This window comes from Oncorhynchus nerka, linkage group LG19, assembly GCF_034236695.1.
Source record: "Oncorhynchus nerka isolate Pitt River linkage group LG19, Oner_Uvic_2.0, whole genome shotgun sequence".
NCBI classification, from domain to species: Eukaryota; Metazoa; Chordata; class Actinopteri; order Salmoniformes; family Salmonidae; genus Oncorhynchus; species Oncorhynchus nerka.
Window position 1 is genome coordinate 20,956,501 of NC_088414.1, and position 16,787 is coordinate 20,973,287.

The following is a 16,787-nucleotide window of genomic DNA, read 5'->3' on the forward strand; positions in this document are numbered from 1 at the left end:
ACTAGGCTGTTTTCTATCATTCTCATTGCTCAGGCCTGGAAGCACTGTCTCGCTGGCACTCTCTCTGTATTTAAAACGGCTGCTAAACAACTTGTGTGTGAGGCGACATCAGAAAGCAAAAGCAGGTGGGTTTGCCATCTCTTCTCTCCCCTCCGTTTCAGTCATCATTACAAAGTCATTCATCAACAATCAGCCAAGACGGCTTCTCTTAGAAATCAGCTATTGGCACACGCTTACAGTCCCTACCATTCAAATATCCCTGCAGACGTATGAAAGATGGGCTGTTGAAAGGGGGGATAAGAGAGATTGAGAGAAATTAAGTAAGAGAGAGAGAGAGAGAGAGAGAGAATTCTTAAGTTGATAAAGAGAAGCTCCCCAAGTGCTTGCTTATTTTGGTTTGATTGTGGTATGTGGAGGACCACACTACAAACATTATTCAACATTCCTCGTTAATTGTGGAATTCTGGATGAACAGCGCGCCACATACGCAAGGGAACAATGGCTGTGAGGTCCTGCGTTTATTTTTGTAGCCCTCATGCCTGTTACCACTTAGTGTGTTTAGGAATCTGGCTAGCAGGGTACTGTGGTAGGCCGCTTGCGCTAGCTACTCTTCTCTGCAGTCCACAGACAGAGGTTCCTCTGGAAATACCAGCGATAATACTTAACACTCCCCCCTTCGCCGAAGGAAATATTTTTCATTGTTTTCACAGGCCTTTGTTGTTATGCTGTTTTACGGTTATGCCAATATTTTTCATGGGATGACATTCTTACTTATGTCTGGTACTGTGCTTAACGGTATGTGAATTTCTGAGGTAAAACCACAGTAAGTATCCTTTGCAGAGAGTAAGAGGAAAACATGGTCTGGACACTGACAACTCTCTTAGAAGAATAAGCGGATGTTTGTGTTTGAAACACTAAAAAGAGACATTCGAACGCAACTCAGTTGAATTCCACATGTACAACACACAATCTCAATATGGTACATCCTATAGACATGTCTTTCCTTCCACGTAAATGGTTCTATCTAGATTTACTGACATACCTGTTGCACAGGATCTACACGGGGTGAGAAAAGAGGCCGTCATGCCTCTGGCCCAGCTTCGTCAGGGATGAAGAACAATTTGTTTCCGCTTGGCCTCTCTGCATGTCACTGTCTCTCTCCCTGGCACAGTGGCAGGTTAATGGTCACACATACACACACACACACACACACACACACACACACACACACACACACACACACACACACACACACACACACACACACACACACACACACACACACACACACCCCAGCCCACTCCCCTCCTGTCTTTCTCAATGAGTGTATTCTCCTAGGACCATTGAGTTTGGTGCTTTACAATCTGTCTTCTAAACCCTAAGCCCTGCAGCTCATAAACCAGGCCCATGTTAATGGCTTCACCCTAATGGAGTGGCTAGGGCGTAAAACTAGCTGTTAGCACTGTCCCATGAAAGCCGTAACACCCTTGTAAATGCACCTGTTTGTTGGTTGACCCCGGCCCGGACTGAGTTCACCTGCACTCTGTGTGTTCGTCCCCACATGTCATCAGCCGGTACTGGGAGGGATGCTGAGATGGGGTGAGGTAGGGAGGGTGGGCCACAGAGGGCGGTGATGGACATCAATAGGGTCATTTTGGTCAGGGTGTGGGGCGGAGAGGTGTTGAGTAAAAGTTTAAGATTGGCCTTTTCCATCTACCTCAACTGAAGAGTTAGGAAAGACAGAAGTACTGTTATTGCTATCACCACCATAGTTGATTTGATTTGGAAAAACTCCCAATCAGGAGTTGATTATCATTTACATCATAATATGTAAATAATTTACATCATTTACATAGATGGTACAGAAATGTTGTACAGTGGCAGTCACATGGAAAACTGTCATGTTGAAATTTACACACACACACATTTCAGAGGTGGGGGGGAACAACACATTTTGAAGGTGGTCCCCCCACCTCTGAAACCCAAGTTTATGGTCATGATTGGTTGGTATGGACACGCCACAACACTATTTGGTATAGTGTTGGTATAAACAGAAGAACTTCAAGCAATGGAAATGATATAATGTGTTTCTAGGCTCGGCCCTATATACTCAGTACTGTACTGTAACTGTGGAAATCCCAGTTGTCTAGCTCTGCTGTCCAACCTTTGAAATTTGAGTGTCAACACTTGGTCTTATGTACTGTATGTTGTGTCTTCCTTGGAAGGTGAAAAAACACCAAATATTGATGGAGAAAAAGAGCATGAGTGTGATAAGAAAGGCAGGGATAAATGATGGCTTTAGGATCTGTGGTGTTGACCGACTCGATGACAGGAGAGCTGAGGATTTCTTGGCTGTAAGGCTGCCAACTCACCACAGCGTTTCACACTCAGCAGCCCCAGACATATGTATACGAGGCACATTTATGGGCTTATATGAATTATATATGGGTGTAAATGGATGAAGTCATAATCCTCTATTTAATATGTATCAGATATACAAGCATTAACACAGCAGTTTCAGCGCTCATCACACCCCGGACTGCCTAGGAACAGATGCCCGTTGACGTCTGAATTTAGTGAAGTTACATTTGCCTTTTTTTTCTCCTCTCGCCTCTACTCTCGGAGGGTCTTCTCGCAACGTCTCTTTCTAAAAATCTAGATTCTCTTCGCAGGGCATGCATGAAAAGTGGAGTGTTCAAATGAATGGAAGATGTTTTCTCCTCGTGTGGCTCGTCCCTTATGAAAGTGCAAGATGAGGGGCTAGAAGCGAGGGATAGAGGATGAGGGGTAAGGGTTAAGGGTAAGCGATGAGGGGAGAGGAGAGGAGCGCTGGGGGGGGGGGGATGAGACTGACCCTCAGGTCCTAATTTGGGTTATACCAGAGACAGGACATCCTTAGAAAAGGGACTTGAGGCCAGGGAATGGAGAGAGGGAAGGCGGATGGAAAGAGGAAGAACCAGAGGGAGGGAGAACCCAGAAGAGAGAGGGGGAGAGACAGGGAAAGTGAGAGAGCGTGTTAGAGAGGGAGAGAGACAAAGTCGATCGCATGACTGGTCCAAGACTGGCATACTCACTCCCAGGGGCGACACTGGCTAAAGTGATGTCAGACAGCCACTGCTCTCTCCCCTTTCTCAACAGCATCCCACTACATCAAGCAGTCAATTACTTTCCTACAAAGCTGATCACATATTTATACACACAGAAGAGTGCAAATCCATGCAACATGACAGACACACATGCAGCCTGGCCTGTTTTTATGCAGTCATGCTAAACCCTGCTGTTTGTGCACCGGGCAAAGCCATAGCCTGCATCAGTCCATCCAGTCCACATCTGATGTGTGTTGTGTTGTTGTAACGGAGCCAGTGCATTAAACCTAATTGAACTCAGATCAGATGGGTTCTGATCTACAGTAGTACTGCTTTTATCTGTTGCTGACTTACTCATCTCGCCATTAAACCCCCCTGATCCTTTTCCCCCCTCATGCACGGCGGCCAAAAAGCCGGACAAATATTTTCAGAGGAAATAATGAAATTCCTGAAATGATTAGGGAGAGGGACATTATATCATGTGCTCTCTGTAGGTCTGGGCCTGGTGCTCGCCTCTGCTCTCCCATAGGCCATGAAGGACCTTTCCACTATGCCACCCCTTTATTCCAAAAATACCTGGCCCAGCCCCTGTGGTAGGAACTAAACTAACACAGCATCCTTATCCTTCCTCACCTGCTGGTCCTGGAAGAGGCAGATCAACAGCAGCAGGGGATTGTGAAACAGTTCAAGTGCTTACAGTACTTTAATTAACAATACTGACAATCTTGACCAGCCCCTGAAGAACTCCGTTTTTTTTTACATTGCTGGTAGACAGTACAGTTATTGATATGTGAAACCCACAATCAGATGTAGCTACAGATCTTTTGTAAAACAGCTCTAACAGCTGTGGTGTGCCATAACGACATGTACTTCCCCCATCTGCACCCCTTGGTTTGGCCCAACCTCCTATACCACACTCTAACAGCTGTGGTGTGCCATACCGACATGTACTTCCCCCATCTGCACCCCTTGGTTTGGCCCAACCTCCGATAAAGCCTTCATTATGCTGTCCCGACGCTCAACAAACCATATCCTAACATGTCACCTGCCACGATCAGTCACTCCAATGATACTTTATGACACTCCAGTGTCCTCCACTCCTCCAGTGCTATGGATGGTAGTCCAGCCTATGTTTTTATCCACTAAGGAGGGTGACATGCTGTACTGTACCTCGGCCGGCACCAATGGTTTTTACTGCAACTGTTTCCAGGCTCTATTCTTCTTCTTCTCCTTCCTTTTACGATGTCCTCATTTGTCATGTTTATTGTTCACGTTTATGGCTGCCACACTTCGACCCTCGTGCTCCGTTGCCCCTCCTTCCCCACTCATGGATCCTCTCCCTGATTCTGAGACCTCCCCTCCTCTTCTTCGCTTTGCAAATCAAATTTGTCACATGCTTCGTTAAACAACAGGTGTAGAGTAACAGTAATAATGCTTACTTATGGGTCCTTCCCAACAATGCGGATAGATTTTTTTTGAAATAATAGATAAATAATTACACAAGGAATAAATACACAATGAGTAATGATAACTTGCCTATATACATGGGATGCCAGTACAGAGTTGATGTGCAGGGGTACGAGGTAATTGAGGTAGATATGTACATATAGGTAGAGATAAAGTGACTAGGCAACAGGATAAATAATAAATAGTAGCAGCAGTGCATGTGATGAGTAAAAATAGTTAGTGCAAAAAGGGTCACTACAGATAGTCCTGGTAGGTATTGGTGAACTATTTAACTAACTATTTAGCAGTCTTATGGCTTGGGGGTATAAGCTGTTCAGGGTCCTGTCCAGACTTGCTTTACTAGCCATGTGAAGCAGCTAGGGCTCTTTCAAATGAATCGTTCATGTAATTACATAAAATATAGCAGGTCAATTTTCTGCCATCGTCTCCCCCTGTAGATGTAAATGGTTTTCTCTTTGGCTGGTCGCCTATAATGCCATGGTTTAGAACCAGACATTATAGAAGGTGTATATTTTGTGATTCTTACAAACAAGGAACTCAAACATGGGTGAAATAAGGGTCAAAACGTGAAATGCAACTCGTTCTACTCCACGTTTGTCTTTCTGATTCGTGATGATATATCAGAGAGCGATGTTTTTTTAGTTAATCTCCAGTTGCCCTTGTGTTCACAAAAACAGCTGACAACTATGAACTGAAGAAACTCACATTTGCAACGTATTACTCTCTCCTTTAAGACTTCACTGATCTTGTCAATAGGATTTGCCAAGACCAAAAGCTTGGTTATTGAATAAGGGCTTTTGACATGGGCAGAGAGAAGGGGACTGACAGTTTCATGGGGTGGATTATGTGTTCTCATATGATATTCCATGTCCACCTCATGCATAGTATTAGCCAAGCACGGTAAACACATCTCAATCAGACCTGCTCAAGGTGGGCCCTAGGACTACCTACCTAAATTCTGTTTCAATCTGATCTGAAGCCTGTCTCAGCTCCCGGAATGATCTAGCTACCTCTTTTCTTAAGGGTCTATTGTTGTCAGAAATGTTCAAATTCTTCTTCAGAAATAGGAAATAACTTTGCTCCAGGGCCTATTGTAAATCTGAAGTCTTTGAGAAATGAACTGGCTCTCATTCCTAGGAACTACAGTATATTGTTTAAGTATCTCTCTCTTTCTGTCTATCTCCCTGGTCTCCAGAGCCTATTTGGATGTAAAGGAGCTGAAAGAGATCCTGAATCTGGATGGCTCCACTCACCTGAACGTCTTCTTTGCCAACTCGTCTGATGAAGACCTGGCTGGAGTCGCTACTTGGCCGTGGGACAAAGAAGCATTAACACATTTGGGTAAAGACACACACACACACACACGCACGCACGCACGCACGCACACACACACACACACACACACACACACACACTCCTCCTGCTCAACAGCCTCACATTGTTGATTGGGAGTAATTGCAGTCTCTCTACCTCCGCTCTGACAGGGAGGAAGGTGATAATGAAGCTGTGTGGGTCGATGAATAATGCATTGTCTCAATCCCACTCCAGCTTCCAGTACTTTCTAGTGTGAATAGGTGTTTGTCTGTGTCTGCTCTCCATTTGTAGGTGGCATTGTTCTGAATCCCTCCTTCTACGGCACATTTGGTCACAACCACACCATGATCCATGAGATCGGCCACAGTCTCGGGCTGTACCACGTGTTCCGGGGGATCTCAGAGATTGAGTCCTGTAACGATGCATGTCTGGAGACTGAGCCCTCGTTGGAGACAGGAGATCTGTGTGAAGACACTAACCCCACGCCCAAGTACAAGCACTGCAGAGACCCCGAGCCTGGCAACGACACCTGTGGGCGTCGCCACTTCACAAACACACCGTACAACAACTACATGAGCTACGCAGGTGAGATTGCACTGCTCACATACAAGCACAGAAACACACACATGCACGCACACACACGCACACATACTCATGCACATACACACACATTCATAACCACACATACAAACAAGTGCACACTTTATGACACAGATAAACAGGCACACCCACACGATGTACGCATGCACAAACACACACACACACACACACACACACACACACACACACACACACACACACACACACACACACACACACACACACACACACACACACACACACACACACACGCCATACAAACATGTCCAGATCGTCAAAAAACCCATCACACTCTCCACTCCCTTACTCAGGGTTGTCACTAGTTACCACAGCCACAAAGTAAGAATTATTGCTCAACCTCGCTTATTTCTACAATTTATCTTCTTAAAATCTGATTTTGAACCTAACCTTAACCAAACTGTTAACCTTATGCCTAACCCCTAACATTAAATGATGACCAAAAACCTATTTTTTGTTTTTATGATTTTTTTACTATATTTAACTTTGTGGCTGTGGTAACTAGGGATAACCCTCAATCAGAAATAAACACAGAGTACAAACAGAGGGGTGGCCTAGTGGTTAGAGCGTTGGACTAGTAACCGAAAGGTTGCAAGTTCGAATCCCTGAGCTGACAAGGTACAAATCTGTCATTCTGCCCCTGAACAGGCAGTTAACCCACTGTTCCTAGGCCGTCATTGAAAATAAGAATTTGTTCTTAACTGACTTGCCTAGTAAAATAAAGGTAAAAAATACAAATAAAAAAAGATGTAGGGTCTGAATTGTATCACCCTGTTGCAGGAGAACTTCCCTGCAATGCAGCAAATGTATAACTTGTAGCTTATTTGAGGTTTTAAAAGTATTCTGAAGTTTGTTATTTCCACCTTGAAATTTCAGAAATATATCAACCCCTATTATCCACATAATAATTCACATTTCCTGTTGCTGCAGGATTATTTTCCTGCTGTAGCAAACTGTCTCAAATTAGAATTCTACATCTGTAGGAATGTCCAACCATACAGTATGCTGACCCTGAGTATGTGTACCTTGGCAGGTGTGGAATGTAGCAAGGACATTGCATTGGAAAAACACACTCGATATATTCTAATGTATGTTCAGGTCATGGACCTGTAGAGACTTTAAGAATATCTCTTCTCTTAATAACATTGCTACAGACCATGTATATACCAGGCCCTGTTTTTCTATCTACTGTATGTATACATGTACATTACTTCTAAGGGCTTCCCTAACCTTGCCCTATTGGTTAATTCAACCTTTAACCTTTAACCTGCTCTAAAAAAAAATACATTCTAAATCTCACTTAGTTTACGTGAATACATAATCTACAAACCATCATATTAAACTTTCTGATCTGATCTCTTCCACGTAGATGACGACTGTACGAACTCTTTCACCTCCAACCAAGTTGCCCGGATGCACTGCTACCTGGACCTGATCTACCAGACGTGGCAGCCCGATCCCAAGCCACCCCCTGTGCCCATGGCACCCCAAGTGGTGGAGCAAGAGCATGCCGCCATTACCCTGGAGTGGTTCCCGCCTATTTCCGGCCACTTCTACGACAGGTGAAATTAGCTGGACGAATGGGGCAGGCAGCACAATGGGGATATTTTTGCATTGACCTCCACTCTGCAAAGGACCTGGAGATATTTTGGATAAATGGGTTGACTGTCTGTTTGGATCACATCTAAATTAACACCTCTCTATTTTGACTGTATCTAAGTGAGTAGTACCTGCATGTCTATATGGCCTGTATTTAAATGAGGGCCAGTCCAATTGGACTGTATCTGAGTTTGTTTCCATATAAACTGTATCAAAGTAAGTGTGTTTCCATATAAACTGTATCTAAGTTGGTTGGTGTGCCTGTCTGTTGGTTTCCTAGAGAAGTGGGATCAGTGTGTGATAAATGCACAGAGGGCCGGGTACTGATGGAATACGCATCCAACTCCTCGTCCCCCGACCCTGCGCCCCCTCTGGACACTGGAGCCCCCGCGAGGCCGAAGGTAAGCAGCCAGGTCACCCGTGATTACAAGTCAGTATTCCACGTCCATCCATGTCTGAGGACTTCAGAAGATGATGTGGAAACCGGCCACTAGGGGCAACAGTGAGCGCTGTTACCTTCAAGTAGGTATTGGTTTTGATAGGGCATTGTGGACAGGGATGACGGATGGGTGTAAGCATATGCCTCTGATTCCAAAGGTTGCACGTTCAAATCCAGCGATATACATTTTTTTGTGTATTTTTGTTTTAAGCCTATCCCCAAACCTTTACCCTTACCTTAACCATTCGGAGTTAATGCCTAACCGTAAGAATTTGGATATAATGCCTGAACTTAATACTAACCTTAAAAATGTGGGGTTAATGCCTTAACTTAACTTTAAACACTTAGAAATTTGACATTTGCAATAACTTCAAAATTTGACGTTTGACAAACATGGATGAATGTCTAATTCTGACATGAGACTGTGAGAGCTGGTAGAAGGTAAGACCACTATATCCTGGGTTATTTATTACCACACGCCTGTCTGTCTGTTTCTCTGACTGACTGGACAAACTCAGGGCCTACTGTTGCCCACTGGCTCTCATCTCTGTCTCACCCAGGCCAAAACAACTTACCCACCTCATTTACGTCCTCCATTCATCACTAAAACCTCTGTAAACTTCACATCTCAGTGTACTTCTCCTTACTCACTTCATTTACATTTACTCGCCTGGATTCTAACCATCCTACCCCAGAACATACAGCACATACAGTAGCTACTGTGTACCACCCACCCTGCCTTATAAGACATGTCCACCAACCAACCCACCCACCTCCCACACCTCACACACATTGTCAATGTAACCCCTGTCAATAACACACCTGAACTTCTTCCTCCTATGAATCCTCCTTCTGTCAAATCACCCCTCCTCTCATTTTTCTCTTGCTGATAGTATCTTCCCCACATTATCAAATCTCACTATTCCCTCTAAGCCAGTATCTTGCTTTATTTTGGCTTCTGAGTCAACTCTCAAACATGCTAATCATATGGTCGCAGAGTCGAGCCCCAAAGATGCAAATTATTCATCTGAGTCACAGCCCTTGACACGAGCTGAGAGATGCAGAGGGAGTGAAAGTTGAGCCTGCGTTCATAAGGGAATGGAGATTCCGTATCCCAGAAATCCCAAACGTGGGCTCACAGCGACAGGCATGGTGGGAACTGGGGAGAGCTCTTCTCGGATCGTGTCTGTAATGTAATTTTCCCCATTTGTTATCAGGGAAATTGAGGACAGCTAATGCTACAATCAGCAGCATTCCCAAAATAGGATGTATTTTTCTCCCCCTCTCTCCCCCAGCTCATGCAGTGGATTTTAGGGAGGTGGAATTTGGCCTTTATAAATAGTCTGCACAGCTGTGTACCTCTGACCGCTAGCTGGTTCTGGCAGCTGCAGTAGTAAGCATTGTTCAGAGTGTGTTTCAGTGTGTATTTCAGTGTGTGTATCAGTGTGTGTATCTGTGCGTCAGTAAATCTGCCATTATTATCACATACCAAGTCTACTGGAAGTTCAATTCACAGCTAACAGCTATTACGACTAGAGCAGTACTAGATCAGTCTATTCAATCTAGTCTAGATATAGAGATACAGAGGTCTTAAAACACTCTCCTAGGTCCTCTGATAAGAAATCAACTGATAAGGAATAAATGGCCCCTACTGGTATGTTGATAGAGATGCCACGATGGCCCAGTTCCCCAACCTTCAAAGTTATTCCATTGTTATTCTGTGGTTGTGAACTCATTATAAAATGCTGCAGTCTTTCAGGGTCAGAGCTAGAGTCTGTAGAATCCAGTGAGATCTGATCAGCTTGGCAGGTGTCCGACAGCACATGGCTCGGGATCAGACGGGCGCTAGAACGGTGTGTGCGTGTGCGTGCTTGTGCGCGCTTGCGCACGTTTCTGTGTGTGTGTCTGTTTGAAAAGTCCTTGCTCCACACAGGCTACAGTGTGTGTGAGAGGCATGTCTGGGCTTGTCCGCTGTGCTGTGTGTAAACCTCTCTCTGATTTCCCGATTGGAAGCTCTCCATGTTAGCAAGCAGCAGATTTCCACTCCCTTGTTTACACGCCGATGCTAGTCCATCACAGGCTCCTAACAGCTGGCTTTGTGTGTGTGTGTGTGGTGTGTGTGAGCGCATTGTCTCTGCAGAAGTGACAGCTTATGGCAGTCAAGTAACTGCCACCCACAGACATCCCGACGATGCAAGCAAGCATAATGCCAATACCATTAGTGTGTGTATGTGTGGTTGAAGTATTGGTGTGTGTCAGTGGAGGCTGGTGAGAGGAGCTATTTAAGGATGGGCTAAATAGTAATGTCTGGAATGGAATAAATGGAACGGAGTCAAACATGTGCCTTCCATATGTTTGATGTGTTTTATACTGTTCCATTTATTCCATTCCAGCCATTACAATGAGCCTGTCTTCCCATAGCTCCTCCAACCAGCCTCCACTGGTGTGTGTGTGTGCGTGTTTGCAAGGGATGGTGGGCATGTCCAGGCATGTGTGTGTGAATGGGCATGTACAGGTGTACATGTGCGCATTTGTGCGTATGTGTGTGTGTGTGTAACACGCCTGACACCTGTCAGTCCCGTGGCTTGTGTCCTCACACCACAGGAAACCCTGGCGTGGTCAGAGAGAGAGCTGGAGCACCCCTAGTAAATCTTTACTGCTCTAGACCCACAAGAAATATGGCTGGGGGAAGAGGATGAAAAAATTGAGGGAAGAAACCATGTGGAAACCACCCAAGATAGTTAAGTGAATTGCATGTGGTTCATGAGGAGGATTTTGCAGCTGGTTGGAACCAGGAGAATGTGTGGATGTATGTGAAAGGCCTGGGATGTGTGTGCATACATGTAAAGTATACAGTGCCTTCAAAAAGTATTCACACCACTTGACTTTTTCCACATTTTATTGTGTTACAGCCTGACTTTTAAATGGATTAAATTGAGATTTTGTGTCACTGGCCTACACACAATACCCCATAATGGAATTATGTTTTTAGAAATATTTAGAAATTCATCAAATTTTAAAAGCTGAAATAACTTGAATCCATAAATATTCAAATTCTTTGTTATGCCAAGCCTAAATATGTTCAGCAGTAAAAATGTGCTTAACAAATCACATCATAAGTTGCATGGACTTTTTGAAAGACTGCCTCATCTTTGTGCCCCACATTATCTGTAATATTCCTCAGTCGAGCAGTACATTTCAAACACAGATTCAACCACAAAGACCAGGGAGATGATCCTCGCCTCGGAAATAAGGGCATCTATTGGGGGATGGCAAAACATTTTTAAAAAGCCGACATTAAATACCCCTTTGAGCATGGTGAAGTTATTATTTACACTTTGGATGGTGGATCAATACACCCAGTCACCACAAAGATACATGGAAGGAAACCGCTCAGGGATTACACCATGAGGCCAGTGGTGACTTGAAATATAAAATTATACTAGAGAGCGTACTTAGATCATGAGCTGCTCTTGACTGTTGGACTTGAATCGTTCAAATCAAATCAAATTGTATTGGTCACATACACATGTCTATCAGATGCTATTGCGTGCGTAGCAAAATGCTTGTGCTTCTAGTTCCAACAGTGCAGCAATATCTAACAAGTAATATCTAACAATTTCACAACAAATACCTGATACTCACAAATCTCAGTAAAGTAATGGAATTAAAAGTATATAAATACGCTGCTCAAAAAAATAAAGGGAACACTTAAACAACACAATGTAACTTCAAGTCAATCACACTTCTGTGAAATCAAACTGTCCACTTAGGAAGCAACACTGATTGACAATAAATTTCACATGCTGTTGTGCAAATGGAATAGACAACAGGTGGAAATTATAGGCAATTAGCAAGACACCCCCAATAAAGGAGTGGTTCTGCAGGTGATAACCAAAGACCACTTCTCAGTTCATATGCTTCTTGGCTGATGTTTTGGTCACTTTTGAATGCTGGCGGTGCTTTCACTCTAGTGGTAGCATGAGACGGAGTCTACAACCCACACAAGTGGCTCAGGTAGTGCAGCTCATCCAGGATGGCACATCAATGCGAGCTGTGGCAAGAAGGTTTGCTGTGTCTGTCAGAGTAGTGTCCAGAGCTTGGAGGCGCTACCAGGAGACAGGCCAGTACATCAGGAGACGTGGAGGAGGCCATAGGAGGGCAACAACCCAGCAGCAGGACCGCTACCTCCGCCTTTGTGCAAGGAGGAGCAGGAGGAGCACTGCCAGAGCCCTGCAAAATGACCTCCAGCAGGCCACAAATGTGCATGTGTCTGCTCAAACGGTCAGAAACAGACTCCATGAGGGTGGTATGAGGGCCCGACGTCCACAGGTGGGGGTTGTGCTTACAGCCCAACACGTGCAGGACGTTTGGCATTTGCCAGAGAACACCAAGATTGGCAAATTCGCCACTGGCGCCCTGTGCTCTTCACAGATGAAAGCAGGGTCACACTGAGCACATGTGACAGACGTGACAGAGTCTGGAGACGCCGTGGAGAACGTTCTGCTGCCTGCAACATCCTCCAGCATGACCGGTTTGGCGATGGGTCAGTCATGGTGTGCGGTGGCATTTCTTTGGGGAGCCGCACAGCCCTCCATGTGCTCGCCAGAGGTAGCCTGACTGCCATTAGGTACCGAGATGAGATCCTCAGACCCCTTGTGAGACCATATGCTGGAGCGGTTGGCCCTGGGTTCCTCCTAATGCAAGACAATGCTAGACCTCATGTGGCTGGAGTGTGTCAGCAGTTCCTGCAAGAGGAAGGCATTGATGCTATGGACTGGCCCAATCGTTCCCCAGACCTGAATCCAATTGAGCACATCTGGGACATCATGTCTCGCTCCATCTACCAACGCTACGTTGCACCACAGACTGTCCAGGAGTTGGCGGATGCTTTAGTCCAGATCTGGGAGGAGATCCCTCAGGAGACCATCCGCCACCTCATCAGGAGCATGCCCAGGCGTAGGGAGGTCATACAGGCACGTGGAGGCCACACACACTACTGAGCCTCATTTTGACTTGTTTTAAGGACATTACATCAATGTTTGATCAGCCTGTAGTGTGGTTTTCCACTTTAATTTTGAGTGTGACTCCAAATCCAGACCTCCATGGGTTGATAAATTTGATTTCCATTTCCATAATTGTTGTGTGATTTGGTTGTCAGCACATTCAACTATGTAAAGAAAAAGTATTTAATAAGAATATTTCATTCATTCAGATCTAGGATGTGTTATTTTAGTGTTCCCATTAGTTTTTTAGCAGTGTATATGGATGGGCAATGTCATTGCGGAATAGGCTAAGATACAGTAGATAGTATAGAATACAGTATATACATATGAGATGAGTAATACAAGACAGTGACTAGTATTCCATTTATTAAAGTGGCCAATGATTTCAAGTCTGTTTATGTTGGCAGCAGCCTCTCTGTGCTAGTGATGGCTATTTAACAGTCTGATGGCCTTGAGATAAAAGCTGTTTTTCAGTCTCTCGGTCCCAGCTTTGATGCACCTGTACTGACCTCATCTTCTGGATGATAGTGGGGTGAATAAGCAATAGCTCTTTTTGGCCTTCCTGTGACATTGGGTGCTGTAGGTGTCAAATCAAATCAAATGTATTTATATAGCTCTTTGTACATCAGCTGATATCTCAAAGTTCTGTACAGAAACCCAGCCTAAAACCCCAAACAGCAAGCAATGCAGGTGTAGAAGCACGTAGAGACTGAAAAACAGCTTTTATCTCAAGGCCATCAGACTGTTAAATAGCCATCATTAGCACAGAGAGGCTGCTGCCAACATAAACAGACTTGGAGGGCAGGTAGTTTGCCCCCGGTGATGCCCCTCTGGAGAGCCCTGCTGTTGTGGGCGGTGCAGTTGCCGTACCAGGCGGTGATACAGCCCGACAGGATGCTCTCAATTGTGCATCTGTAAAAGAGGGTTTTAGGTGCCAAGCCAAATTTTTTCCCGCCTCTAAAAGTTGAAGAGGCGCTGTTGTGCCTTCTTCACCTCACTGTCTGTTTGGGTGGACCATTTCAGTTTGTCAATCATATGTACGCCGAGGAACTTGAAACATTCCACCATCTCCACTGTTGCCCTGTCAATGTGGATAGGGGGTTGCTCCCTCTGCTGTTTCCTGAAGTCCACGATCATGCTATTAATGAGGACATATTGTTCTGTCTCACATTTCCTGAGCATGAAACGGCACAGGGGATGTTCAGTGTCCTGCGTGGCTATATTGATGAAAAACAGATTCCATGGGATTAAATGGTGGGCTTTTGTACAGTTGGGGCTCAATCTATAGCGGGACGGTGGGCAGGCCTCTTCACTCTAGTTATGAATGTGTCTCCCTCTGCCATTATGGACGCATTGTATGATACACGGAGAGCAAGTGGTGGCAAAAGCGCTGAGCACGGAACTCTGAGATATACTGCAGCAGGTAACTTCGATTGTAAACTACATTTAACCACATCCACTGGGCACACACCTGTTTGCAAAACTAGTTGGAGATATGGGGTCAGAGCATTGAGAGAGGAACTGTTGTCATTAACAATGGATGTAAAGAAAAACAGACTTAGTTGACTTTCTTTGTAATGTAAAGAAACACTCCTTGCGAAAATAACAGACATATTTGGGAAACTGAACGAACTGAACGCAAGCATGCAGGGGAAACACAAAAACATTCCTCAGATGAGTGACCGAATCAGTGAATTCAGAGGAAAGAACTCTTATTGGAGAGAGAGTCTTTCAAAAGCTAACCATGCACCTTTCCCACGGCTGTGCAACGAAAACAGCATCAGTAAGTGTCCCACACGAGTGATGACTGCTCACCTCCAACACGTGGAAGACCACTTTGGGACCTACTTCCCAATCCGTTTGACTGTGATCCTGGTCCAGTTGACAGCTGATTGAGCTGTCATGTGACCGAAAGCTGCAGAAAACACGTTCACAGGTCACGATGGAGGAGTTTTGGTTCCTGACACAAAGGGAATACCATAACTGGGAATTTGGAAATCTCCAACATCCGACTTCATTGCGGTCAAGACATCTGGGAACTTGGGGAAAAAAAGAGATCAGACTGGGAAAAATTGTATTGAACGGTCATCCAACTCGGGAACTCTGGCCACTTTCTAGAGCTCTGACTTTCTGACCTGAAGATCACTGACGTCATGATTTGAACTCGTATTTTCTGAGTTCCCAGCTGTCTTGAAAGCACCATAAAACTCATGGTATCCTTCGCCCGCTCACATCTGTGTGAAGCTGGACTCGGTGCTCTGTCTTAAAGCCAAATATCAAGCCAGGTTGGATGTGACAGCAGAGATGAGGTGCACACTGTCAACCACGCCCACAGACTTTGAGAACCTCCGACACGACATGCTTCAAGCACACCCATCTCATTAGTGGTGGTGAGATAATATACATTAAGTCAAACTAATTTGCTATTGACTGTCATAGCCCCAGAGTAAAAGTATGTGATAGTGAGTTGAGAAGACAATCAAAAGTACTGTTAGAATGTTTTTTAAATTGACTGCCATAGCTCCAAATAATCATTGGCTGTTAATTAGGCCTACATCATTTGTTTTGACATGGTTGGGGTCGCAAAACCTTTAAGATATCAAAATGGAATCGTGGGCCAAAAAGGTTTAGGAACCCCAGCTGTGCAGAAAATAAATATTCCAAAACATGCATCCTGTTTGTAATAAGGCACTAAAGTAAAACTGAAAAAAAAGAAAACCTAGTTCAGTCTGTTTTCCAACAGACACTACGAGACAAATTCACCTTTCAGCAGGACGAGAACCTAAAACACAAGGCCAAATATATATTGGAGTTGCTTAGCAAGAGGACATTGAATGTTCCTGAGTGGCCTAGTTACAGTTTTAACTTAAGTTGGCTTGAAAATCTTGAAAATGGCTGTGTAGCAATAATCAACAAACAACTTGAAAGAGCTTGATGAATTAAACAATTATATGTGCAAATATTATACAATCCATGTGTGCAAAGCTCTTAGAAACTTACCTAGAAAGACTCACAGCTGCAATTGCTGCCAAAGGTGATTCTAACGTGTATTGACCCAGGAGTATGAATATCTATGAATATCTTTATGAATTTGCAAAAATGTCTTAAAACATGTTTTAGTTCGTCATTATGGGGTATTGTGTGTGTGTGTGTGTGTGTGTGTGTGTGTGTGTGTGTGTGTGTGTGTGTGTGTGTGTGTGTGTATTTGTGTGTGTGTGTGTATTTGTGTGTGTATTTGTGTGTGTATTTGTGTGTGTA

General features: G+C 44.5%; 1 protein-coding gene across 1 annotated transcript in view; it reads left to right on the forward strand.

Moving 5' to 3' along the window:
- The window catches only part of LOC115146911 (pappalysin-1-like), a 128,149-nt gene that overhangs the window by 18,114 nt on the left and 93,248 nt on the right, over window positions 1–16,787 (forward strand). The window contains 5 exon segments of the mRNA XM_065004782.1: window positions 5,749–5,894; window positions 6,159–6,452; window positions 7,855–8,047; window positions 8,365–8,432; window positions 8,435–8,485. Coding sequence (XP_064860854.1) covers window positions 5,749–5,894; window positions 6,159–6,452; window positions 7,855–8,047; window positions 8,365–8,432; window positions 8,435–8,485 — 752 coding nt within the window.